General features: G+C 42.7%; 1 protein-coding gene across 1 annotated transcript in view; it reads right to left on the reverse strand.

Annotated features, from left to right (window-relative positions):
• Window positions 1-1,026: 1,026 nt before the first annotated feature.
• LOC139343133 (multiple PDZ domain protein) overlaps window positions 1,027-11,953 on the reverse strand; it is a 35,811-nt gene continuing 24,884 nt past the window's right edge. Inside the window, exons 27-45 of the mRNA XM_070980610.1 lie at window positions 11,745-11,816; window positions 11,139-11,238; window positions 9,734-9,942; window positions 9,225-9,316; window positions 8,981-9,101; window positions 8,666-8,758; window positions 7,885-7,959; window positions 7,394-7,738; window positions 7,021-7,104; window positions 6,382-6,575; window positions 4,812-4,959; window positions 4,628-4,699; window positions 4,310-4,433; window positions 4,109-4,152; window positions 3,669-3,791; window positions 3,171-3,275; window positions 2,406-2,509; window positions 1,656-1,779; window positions 1,027-1,191 (exon numbers count right to left, since the gene is read on the reverse strand). Of these exons, the coding sequence (XP_070836711.1) occupies window positions 1,045-1,191; window positions 1,656-1,779; window positions 2,406-2,509; window positions 3,171-3,275; window positions 3,669-3,791; window positions 4,109-4,152; window positions 4,310-4,433; window positions 4,628-4,699; window positions 4,812-4,959; window positions 6,382-6,575; window positions 7,021-7,104; window positions 7,394-7,738; window positions 7,885-7,959; window positions 8,666-8,758; window positions 8,981-9,101; window positions 9,225-9,316; window positions 9,734-9,942; window positions 11,139-11,238; window positions 11,745-11,816 (2,376 nt within the window). The 3' untranslated portion in view covers window positions 1,027-1,044. The remainder of the gene's footprint in view (window positions 1,192-1,655; window positions 1,780-2,405; window positions 2,510-3,170; window positions 3,276-3,668; window positions 3,792-4,108; window positions 4,153-4,309; window positions 4,434-4,627; window positions 4,700-4,811; window positions 4,960-6,381; window positions 6,576-7,020; window positions 7,105-7,393; window positions 7,739-7,884; window positions 7,960-8,665; window positions 8,759-8,980; window positions 9,102-9,224; window positions 9,317-9,733; window positions 9,943-11,138; window positions 11,239-11,744; window positions 11,817-11,953) is intronic.

Raw genomic sequence — 11,953 nt, forward strand, 5'->3', positions numbered from 1 at the left:
GTGTTGGGGCTATGAGGGTTACTGACAAATTACCGTGAAGAAAACATAAATATCACATTGTACATACATTTATATAAAACAGATATGAAGATGTTTCTAAATAAAGATTGCACATTACGCTATGACAATATTCATTTGAAGTCCTAAAAAACAACTGACCAAGTCAAATAATAAATAAATATCCCACAGAAGTAACCGGTATTAACAGATGCTTTCAGCAGATGTAACAAAACGAGTTTCTTCCATTCTACCTGCGTAACATAAGGTGATTATCATTAATTATCAACATGCCACGCAACACATTGATTATTCAAGCAACTGCAGCGCCCTATCTATGATAAGAATATGAGAATGAAGAGTAAAGCAAATGTCCTAAAAGCTTATTGCCATACAAAAGATTGGCAGAAGCACTTGGCATGTTTTGGGTGTTCGGAGTTTATCACGCTGAATGACGTCCAGAGACAGCATTAAATACATGTGACACTGTGCCTTTAGAGACGTTTCTACTGCATTCATACGTGCGGTCGGCAGATTGAGAGGTTTAGGGATGGTAATTTATTCATGAGCATGTTTGCACGAGCAATGACGCATATCAATGCATAACTATGTAATAAATACCTCGAACAGTTTACGTAAGATGCAGTATATTGTCATCAGTTGGGACCCTGTGGTATTGGCTTATTTAATGTCAGCTTATGGTGCTTTGGTTTCTATGAGCATCGCTTTCATGGTAATTTAAAAATCATGTTTGTATGAATGCAGAGACGTTCATGATTGGGATATGAAGATTCGTATAATATGAACACATGAATTCAAATAACACCTTCACAGGAATATGGGTTTAAAATGGGAATACTGTGTGCAGGCTGTGCTGCAGTTAGAGGTAGCTGCCCCAAACTAAATGCAGATAAATGTACACTTCTACTCTTCTTAGGACTATGAACAAAACAAATATAACTTGAGGTGTCCACATCTGCCTTCTAAGATGTGCGTGAAGTTGTGCAGGAGGCGGCTGCATTATGCAAAGACATGACGAACTGTGTCTCAGGAGAGTACGGTGAGGACAACAGTTCCCTTGGTCTTCTTCAGGATGTCCACAGCTTCGGCGTGAGTCGCGCCCTCCAGACAGTGTCCATTCACGGCAATGATCTGATCCCCACGCTTCAGCCTGCCGTCCTCTACGGCCGCCCCCTGCAGAGCACAAAGACCAGTCCGTCAGCGCGTGCAGATCAGACATCACAAGCTGTCTGTACCATTACCACGACACTGAGAGATGCAGACGAAAGACAACAAAATGGAACAAGCGAAATCAAATGTGACAGCATGAAATATCATTAGAACTTCAATCCTATTGAACACATCAAACATGACAAGATGTTTAAAATGGTAAACTGCTGCACAATGACAGGATGCAACACAATAAACCAATGACGTGCGTAGGGTGAAATAATGAAATAATTCATTATCTTTTTTACAAGTTACAGCATATATTATTATCAGCAGCTGTTAAAAACCTCAAGCCTGTTGCAGTTTCTAACTGGAGCTTCCTACCTTTGCGTTGCTCTCTATAACTGAACACCCTGCTGTGCTGAGATTAGATTTCCGAGCACCAGGATCTCCCATGACAGATTCCTTCCTGGGAGATGTTCTCTCACCTTGTTGAAGACGGTTTTGATGTAGATCGGCAGGTCTCCGTGAGGGCTGCCGAACCCTCCTACGATGCTGAAGCCCAGGCCTGAGGAGCCTCTCTCCAGAGTGATGGTCTTATACATGCGAGCACTGCGGGAATATAAGGCCAAACAATGTGCATCGCTGGGCTCTGCTAGTGTGCTTTCGAGGGCAAGTGTTGCTTTAACTCTGCATTGAAATATGCTGTCAGTTTGTGTCCTCATCTCATCAAGACAGACAGTAGGTGAGAAAGGAGAGGAAGAGCTGTAAGCTTAAATGTGATGGATCCCAGAATTATTACAGTTGCAGCAGATTTAAGACCAATAGCCTATGCTGATATTTCTGGCGTTAAAAATAATTATTAGTACAAGTAATGAATGTACTTCTGTTACCAGATTGTGACGTTTTACAGTGTCTTCGCATGTGCTATTTAGTGTGGATCAATGAAATGAAACCAAGAAATTGGTCTTTGATATTTCAGCTGAAAATTGCCTTAAAAATAACTTGAAAGTAATCAACTGAAAAAAAAAAACAAAAAAACACAATTCACAACAAACCGCGCAGCTCACTCCAGCCAAAAGCACACTGGTCCCAAGGCTTCTCACACAATGTCTGCACTATGTCATTATCGTCAAGGGGACCGGGGTCTGCCTTTGTCCTTATTCAGTGAATAAACCATCGGGGAACCGAAGTAAGATTGTACAACAGCAGGAGACCGTCACGAAACTGATTCTCACCGGAGGTTGTTGTGAAAGCGGGGCGCGCTGCTGGGTTGGCCTGACGACTGTGCATGCACATTATTGTGGTCCTTTGTGCTGCACCCACTGGAACCTGCTGCCACCTAGATACACACACACACACACACACACACACACACACGCACACAAAGCATTATAGAAAAGGTACAGAGTAAAATTGAGGTAGATGAACGTATTTCTGCAGCATGGCAGAAAGGCATGAACTAGATACACAATAATCCTTCTGCTGGAATAACATGGTCATGCCTGCACTAATGTTAATACAGTGTGAGTAATAAAAAAGAAAAACCTTTTGATTTTTATTCATTAATTTATGTATTTTGCTTACACACAATGCACTTGTCAAGAACAAATGACATCCGGACAAATACCTCTTTTTCTCCCTCAGAAGAAAAATCTTTCCAGAGGCTTATTAACATGAACACAAACAGCGTGAAATCAGCGTCAGACACACTATTGTCTTAAAATTACAGTATAGCATTCACATGCAAACGACTGATAATGAAAGGATGACTGTCTATCTAAAACTATCTAATTTGTATTCATTGTTAGAGACTTGAAGTTTGAGCTGTTTTTATTATATGCAACGTGATGTCTGAGTTGAGTTTTGTACAGTTCATTTACATAAAAGTGAAGAACCAGGTTGTGGCGCATGACTGCTCTGACAACACTGAACTAAAACCTGCAACTTAGTGCCTCAGAGGCATTTGAGATTAACTACTGTATGTCACCCTTCGACATTACCTGCAGACTGATGGTTCCGGAGGCGCTGTCCAGCAGGACTCCCGCTTGGACGTGAGTCATTCCCTCCATGGACACACCGTTGAGACTGAGGATCCTGTCTCCTGTCTGATTGTCACACACAAACACACTCACTTCTTTTCCAAGTCGACAAGAGGGATACTCTACAGCGACCCATATGTATAACCTGCGGTATGCTATTTTTAAACCCTGAGAAAGGCGGCATTGCAACACAGGTCTTTATTCTAATTAATATGCAGCAGAGTGTGCAGCTTCTCCTTTATTTCACCTTAACACAGACACATTTCAAATCTTAACCCTAAAATCAAGTCATTACACTTAAATAAACGGTTAACTGTGTGAGGACTGACTTTTGACCCCAGACAGGAAAGCAGCTCACATTGTGATGAGAGTGACAGACTTGTCTCCACTACGTGATGAATACACAATACACACACACACACACACACACACAGGCACATATTCATCAACACTCCCCACCTGTAATTGCTGTGTTTTGGCAGCCAGTCCATTGGTATCCATGGTAGCAATAAAAAGAGGTACGTTGTCATGGGGACTGCCCACTCCTCCTGCTACACTGATGCCCAGGGCGTCATGAGGGCCCTGTGGTGTCACCACACACACATAACACATATGTAAGATAATGCACACGGCAGATTCTGCACATGACACAAACACCTAATGTTATGAAAGCTTGGAGTCCAGCTTGGTACGGTGTGTGTATACATATATATATATATGTATATACATATTTATGTATATATACATATATGTGTGTATATAGTTCATCATTAGAGATAAAGAACAAAGGCTGTTTCTGAAAATGTACATCAAAGTGTTGAAAGTCAGTTTCTCTTAGACAGTATGGGGCACAAATAGAAAAAAAAAATTGATCATTATTCCATGATTTTATGTCTCACCTTCTGTATCATTACTTCTCTGATGACAGGGTGGTCTTGAAATGCTGTGGGAGTGGAAGGAGATGTATGTCTACTTAATAAGCTTGAAGAAAAACGTTATTCCTGCTGAAAGTAAACTGCTGCACATATGAAATACAGGTGACAGTGATTAAAGTCTCACTAGTTATATGCTTTTGCTTTCAGAACATGGGGGCCACTCACAGAAACTCCCTGTTTTGTCGTCTGTCTCCCTCTGCTGGCCAAGGGAAGCATCGCATGCACTTGAGGAGGTCAGGGTGGAACAGTCGGAGTCTTCGCTCTGGATAAAACACAACTTAAAGTATTCCTAAGTTCACAGAGTACTATTGTTAAAATAGTGCAAAAGAGTAATAGTTCAACTACAGACAATAGTAAAATGATTGACAAGTCTGGACTCAGTATGAAAGAAATCAGAGCTAAATCAGAAATCTCAAAGCCTGACAACATCATATTTTCTTTGACAGCCTGACAGGGGTTGGACGAAGACAGGGGACAGTTTACCTGGCTCCGCTGTGAGTACTGCAGCCCGGCTTTAAAACGAGCCACCTCCAGGTGGAACGTTCCACTGCAACACTGAGAGCAAAGTGACACATCTCACTCATCTCATGATGAATCCATAAAAAACACATAACTCACCACAAATTAGTTTACAGACTTTGCATGTGTAAGTGTGAATGTGTCAGACCTGTAGAAGCTTCTGTGCATGTTCCTGTGATGCTGCACGGACATCTTCCCCGTTGATTGACAGAATCTGGTCACCTAGCAACAACCTGCCATCTGAATCTGCTACGCCTCCTCTGATGATATCTGACACAAAGATGCCCGTGTCATTACTGTTGGGGGAAAACAGAGGTCAGACACGGCATCTGTTCCACGCCCATAGAATTAATTATGACCTATAAGCCTGCTGTTCTGCAGAGCGTCACACTTGATTGTGTAAATACATGAAGCTGCTTGAAAATCGGCACCTAAACTCTTCAGAGATGATGTTTCCCATGTCTTCCCTGCAGTGTGACCCTACAGCCTGCTTCTCTGACCTTTATGGTCATTACTGCATGCTGCAACGGCGTGTGATTTCATTATGTGTCCATCACGCATTATTTTTACAATAATGATCCCTGTTGCTACAGAGTCGCTGAAATCTAACTTGGTGAAGGGCTCACAGCTCGAGAACACTCTCCCCTTTGTAAGGTCTCAGAGTATTTATGTTGCACAAAGGCGTTTCATTATCATACACCCTTGACATGAAATTTTATAATACTTTAAATGACATAAGAATAGTTATCCTCTCTAAAGTGGGTCAATTAAAAAAAGAGCAAAAACTGTATCACTTTTTCAAAAATACTTCAAAAATCTACTTCAAAAATGAAAGCACTACTGAAATTTCTAAAAGCAAATGCTAGCATCTGATACTACATCAAAAAGACAAATAAATTGCAAATATGATAGATTCTGACTTTTTTGTGATTATTTTTGCTTTATCAAATGAGGGTAGACAAAGTGGGCTTCAAAGTCTTTTTTGATATTTTGAAATGAAGAACAAAAATGAGTTTTACATTCAGAGGGCGAATAAGGACAACTGAGTTAAACTCACACATCCAGGACTGGACAGACCACAGTGAGTTGGATCGGTGAGCTTTGATTGGTTCAGAGGCTTTATCAACACGATTTCTGTACATGAAAATTATACTGTGGGCCTTTTGATTCAGCTTAAACCAACTATCAGGAGATTAGAAAATGTTGTTTTTCACTGAAACTATAAAAAACGTTGCTAAATTCTAGCAACACTGACATTCTTGCTTAATCACTTGCTTTTTTACAGAGCGGCGTCATTCAGAAAATGCATGGCCTTCACCTGTTCCTCCTCTTCAGTAGATGTAAGAGTGGACTGCATTTATGTAGCTCTTGTCTGCCTTAACGGATAAAGCTCTTTACAATTGGCCTTTCATTCACCCATTCACTCACACACTCACAAACAGCACTAACTCATCCATCAGGAGGAACTTGGGAATCAGCGTCTTTGGACACACGGACACTTCGACATGTGGACGGGATCCAGACCCACCCTACCTCCCGAGCCACAGACAGCCAAGATGGTGTCAAATTCAAAACCACTGCTGCTTGTTTATGTCAATATCAACCTCTTCCACTGGCTTACAGTCGCCAGGCAAACTCAAGCTTTACAAAGTAACATCTAGGATTTGAACTACAATGTCCAATAACTTTCATTCTATTAATCAACATGATGAACATGCCTCTTTCCCACAGTGGTGAACCCCAGCCCCTCTCCAGGACGAGGCTTCAGCTCCAGGCTGAACACGTCCCACAGGTCCTCCTCCCTGTAGGCCTCCTGGTGCCTGAAGACGCACAGGCGAACACGCTGGGTGGTGAGTCGCAGCACGCCAATGGCCTCATCGTGAGTGGCCTGCCGCAAGTCAATTCCATTTACCTGGGAGAAAGTGGCAGAGATGAGGGGAAACACGGCCCGTAGTTGTAAAACAGGGTTAGAGGAGAATAGAGTAACTGCTGTAGTGTCACAGACGACAGATGGATTTTACCACAACTAATGACAAGGAGTGCTTTATCATGACTCACGGCTCCATCAAAGGCCCTGGCATCAATCTACAAGCATGTCACTGCTTTGAGCCATCAGTTCTTTCTGTTGCTCTGCGTGATTTCTGCGCTGCCTTGTGCATGCTGATTTTGTTGCTTTCAGAATCTTATTGTCTTACATTTGTATTTCTGATTGTGTCGCTTCATTGGTTTTACAGCATCTTGCCAAAACACTGCAGTTTAAAATGAGCTGACTGACTAACGCGGCCACATTTGGTTTCCCTGAGAGTCACAGACTGATTCAGCCAAACGAATATATTGTTTGTGTATACACACAATACCTCTAATATCTGGTCTCCAGCCTGCAGCCTTCCATCTCTCTGTGCCGCTCCTCCATCATTTACTTCATGGATTATTACTGCCCCCTGGTGGCCAAATCAAAAAACACTTCTTTTATTACAGCATCTACATTTAATCAATATTTTACTATTTAGTATTTTAGACAACATCCGCTTAAACATAAAAAGTTATTTCCACAATACAGCATCACCACTTTCACTGTCTACACAGACGCATTAAACAAGCTCACACTGCCTAATGCAATGCTGTAAATCTAGATTTTTTTTAAATGATTACAAATTACTAACAAATGTCCCTTCATCTAACAGTACTATATGAAAAGTTGATGTCAAATATCACATTGGCTGCTCTCACCAGCAGAGTGTCAAATCCTCCTACAATGCTGAGGCCCAGGCCTACTTTTCCTTTACAAATCTCTATGATTGTTTCTCTGCCAGCCACAACTGGACAGCTCAGGGGGTCAGAAGTTGCAGGAGCTGATCCTAGCCAATCAGACCGCCCTGTGGGGGAGGTCTGCATTGTACTGAGGGATGACGAGGAAGACGAGGGCGCAGGGAGGGTTAGGGAGGAAGCGGGAGAGAGCGAGCAGGGATAGGAGAGAGATGTCAGGGGAGGTAGGGAGGCAGAGGAGGAGAGGCTCTTGGAGCGGCTGATGGAGAGCTTGACAGTGACCCGGTGTTTGAGAATCAAGCTGGACACCTGAATACAGAGAAGACAGGTGAGTCATAAATTATTAAATCTGCCTGACCTTGAAGATCATAGTGTGTGTGTGTGTGTGTGTGTGTGTGTGTGTGTGTGTGTGTGTGTGTGTGTGTGTGTGTGTGCGTGCGTGTGTGTATTTGCACCTTGTCCACTGACAGTCCTGCCACAGGTTCATCACCCACCGCTATGATTCTGTCTCCAACCTTTACCCTGCCGTCCTGCACGCAGAGGCAAACATGAATAAAAAATGGAAGATGAGCAAAATGCGTGAAAGTGTATGTAACAGGGGGAGGGCTAGGAAGCGAGATTAAAAATCAAGCACACCCTCTGGACAAATATCTGAATAACTGTTGCCTGGGGCCCGACATGAAAGCTTATTAGTACATGATGACACCACTTCAAAACATGGCAACCATCATCTCAAAGTTTATCTGCTTTAAATATTACCAGAAATACCAAGAGACGAGAGCCAGCGCATCAGTTTACAGCTGCGTGTACTGTACAGTGATCCTGATAGATCATTGATTGCAAATTTCAAATGATTAGGATGAGGTCCACTGTGATGGAGGAGATGAGTTACTATGAAGATCAAGATTTTACATTCAAAACAGGACTATCTTCTAAAATAAGATGCATCATTATAAACTGCACAACAATGGATAAAGCAGTTGAAAGAGGCTCAAATAATATCCTACAACACTCTGACAGGGGCCACTCCATTACCTTCAAGTACATTTTAGTACTGTAGTGCTTCTACTGAAGTACTATATATTGATAATAAATGAACAAGTGATGATTTCTATAAACTATGGATGAGAGAGGAACACCAAAATGGTTGAGATACAGTTATAGGATGCAGGCTACACGCAGATTTATGTCCCGATGATGAAGATTATGACAATAATACTGATCATGTCATCACACCTTACTGGCAGTGCCGTGCTGGATCAGGGACCTGACCACCACTCCTTCCTTGGACTCCTCCTCTGCCAGGCAGAGGCCAAGACCTGCGTGATCCTGCGGGGGAAAAAAGCAGATGACCAACTCTAATTTTGAACCAAGAGTTCATGAAAGTTGTGTGTAAAATGTATGTATTTGCCATCAATTTCCTGTGGTATTAAGCCTGTTTCTGCTATAGCAAGAGGTCTGTCACCACCCAGCCGGCTGCTTGAGCTGCTAGATATATGCAGCTGGAGGTCTGACAATGCTTAATGCCAAGATTTACTGAAAATATTGCACCTGAGGCAGAATGACGTGCTGGATGTCTCTGGTAAATCCTCCAGGCTCTGTCTGGGAGTCGACTGTGTCCTCACACTCTGTTCTGGATCCCTGGGTCATTTGACCTTGAGCTGCTTTATTCCTAATAAAACAAAACCAAAACAAATGATCAGTGGGATGGTCATCAACACCATCAGTAAATCCTGTTTGGTAAAAGTTTTGCAGAAATGGAAATACCCCCGCAAAATCACCCGGCACGTCCTACCTGATGAGAATTATCTTGACTTTAGACGGAGTGTTATTGATGATGGTGGAGGCATTTTGGTGACTTCGGCCGTACAAGATCTGACCGTTGATCTAGAAGAAAAATCACGTCATGTTCCATCTCCTCATCGATCTTTTCCTTCATCCCATCCATCTCCACATGAATCTGCCATCTTCTGTCATCTACATCTAACTCCCCTCCCCCTCTCTGCTGCTCCTCCGCCTTGATTTTCCTCACCATTTCTATCACGGTTGCTCATTGCGACAATCCAGCCCAGCACCAACCATCCTTCAAATGGTAATTTGTCTGATAAATCTACTGTGCAGGTGCTCAACGCTCTCAACTGATCCATGCCTCGTACCCACATCCCACTGCTTTTGCTGCTCTCAATTTTGACTCTGATGTGGTGTCTCTCTCTAGGACTTCTTGGCCCCTAAAAAGCCTCCCATCTGTTAATCTCAGACCCTCCTAACTGATTGTTCCTTATTTTCCCCATTCACATTCCTTACCTCCAGCAGCTCGTCTCCAACCCATATCCTCCCATCTAAACCAGCAGGTCCCTGAGGGTCTATATCGGCCACATAGACACTCATACGGGCCCTGGAGCCGTCTTTATTCCCTACAAGGCTGATTCCTAGGCCCTGAGCTGCAGGATCCTTCTCCAGCTCAATCATGTGGAGCTTCCCAGACAGGCTGCCATAACGCTGAAGCATCTTTTCTAGGAGAGACAGAGTTAACAAACAGGGGGCTGTTAGGAGGAGGATATGATGGGTAAGCTAAAAAAAAAAAAAAAAGTGAAATGCTACATGTAATGACTGACACTTCATGTGGAGAGGCAGCAATACACCCTAGAGGAGCTTGTGTGAGTGTGTGTTGCTGCAATTTGTCTGGAAGGGATGATGTCAGTCATGCTGAGGGAGAGATGAAGGATGTCTGTGTTTCTGCATAATGCACACGTACAGTATGACTGTACGTGGCTTGTGTGTGCACGCGCATGTACTGTACCACAAAATAGATGATATATATAGGCTCCGTGTGTCAGTGTGGATTTCTCTGTGCTTGGTAATTTTTTATGTGTGCTTATCTGCATCAATGTGTATTTACTTCTGCGTAGACTATGCGCACAAAGATTTGCTTGAATCATATTCGCACATGTGTAAATATGTATGGTCATGTGGACTTACTTACGAGCATGTTTGCATGCAAGTTTCACACTATTTTGCTGGTCTACAGGAAGCTGCGCCACGTCAACAAACATGGATGTAAACAACGCATGTTTCAAACTTTTCAGAAAACATCGGCTTTGAACATGTTTTATGAGGACATAAATATATTCACCACCTCAGGGATTCACATGGTGGATTTTCGTGAGTAACAGTGAACGTAAACAGAGAGAAAAGTCAGCAGGGCTCTTTTAATACTGTATGTGCATTGAGCAAAGCAATAGCAATACAACTTGAATAACAGTTTTTTGTGCCACAGAGGTGACTGAAAGTCTCAATTCTCTCCAAGGACAAGCTGTACAGTAAAAACACGATTTATAAGCTTTTGCTTTGTGGTCTCATTATGCATTCTCATTATAGTCTAGGCCTTGCAAACTGGCTTCACATGAGCACGCCATGGAAACAATTTGCTCATATGGCCCTTGGTGGCTTTCATACAATAGACTTTTCAATAATGTTCGAAACTGTGTTAATTCAAAGAGTAGTTTCTGAATGTATGTGACGCTCACGACAGCTTTTTCTTTTGTAATGGATGGCGTCCAGCATAAAGTCTCAAAAGCCAGGGGGCCTCATGTGACCTGAACTGAGGGACAATGGCTACTATACAAAAGTTTCCACACAGCTCCTGGTCCTGGGGGCTTTGGAGGACCTCTGCATATGTCTATGTGACGTCTTTATGATGCAGACTTACTCCTGCCAGTGTCATCCTCGCCTTCAGCTGCCGCTGTGATTGGTGTTGTTGCAGTTATGGGGCTTCTTCGAGTCATTCTATCTGATGTCGGCGAAGGTACCTTGGGAGAAGTTTTTGCATTATTGAACAGGCAGAGTTGGAAATGCCTCAGGGGTCCTTCAGGCATGAGTTGGACTACCCCTGGGGCTTGTTCAATGTGCTTGATGTAGCACTGGGAAAAACTGACGAACAGGATGAATTAATGAACATAATTTTAATGTCAGCTAAAAATAACATGAAAGATGACCAGAATCATGCATTATTTTGCAACTAACTTACAAGTGCATGGAAAAATAACTTCAAAAGAATGTGCTGTCTATTTAGAGAGTTATGAATCTCCACCAAAGAGAAAAACAAAGGGTTTAAACAAACAAGGTAGCTGCAAGGGACTTTGAACTACAAGGGTTCTATCTACAAATATGCACGTTAATTAAGTTTTTGGAAGTTGGCTTCGCCCAAATGCTAATGCAGGGTTGCTTTTAAGATACTGCATACCCATGATAACACACATACACATACACGTGTGCGCAAACACACACACACGCATACACATAACAATATACCAACCTTAAAGGGGGTGGGAGTGAAGGGGTTTGAAGGGGAGAGACTAAGGAACAGACCACTGAGAGTCTCTGCTTCCTATGATGATGAGGGGAAACACAGATGTAGTCCTGTACACATCACCATCAAAACAGCAATCTGTCCCTCAAAAAACCCTTTAAAGCGTCTTCGTTACTTTTGGAATGCCATGTAGGTGTAAGTGACTCATGCCTCTA

The sequence above is a fragment of the Chaetodon trifascialis genome, chromosome 2, assembly GCF_039877785.1.
Source record: "Chaetodon trifascialis isolate fChaTrf1 chromosome 2, fChaTrf1.hap1, whole genome shotgun sequence".
In the NCBI taxonomy this organism is placed as follows: Eukaryota; Metazoa; Chordata; class Actinopteri; order Chaetodontiformes; family Chaetodontidae; genus Chaetodon; species Chaetodon trifascialis.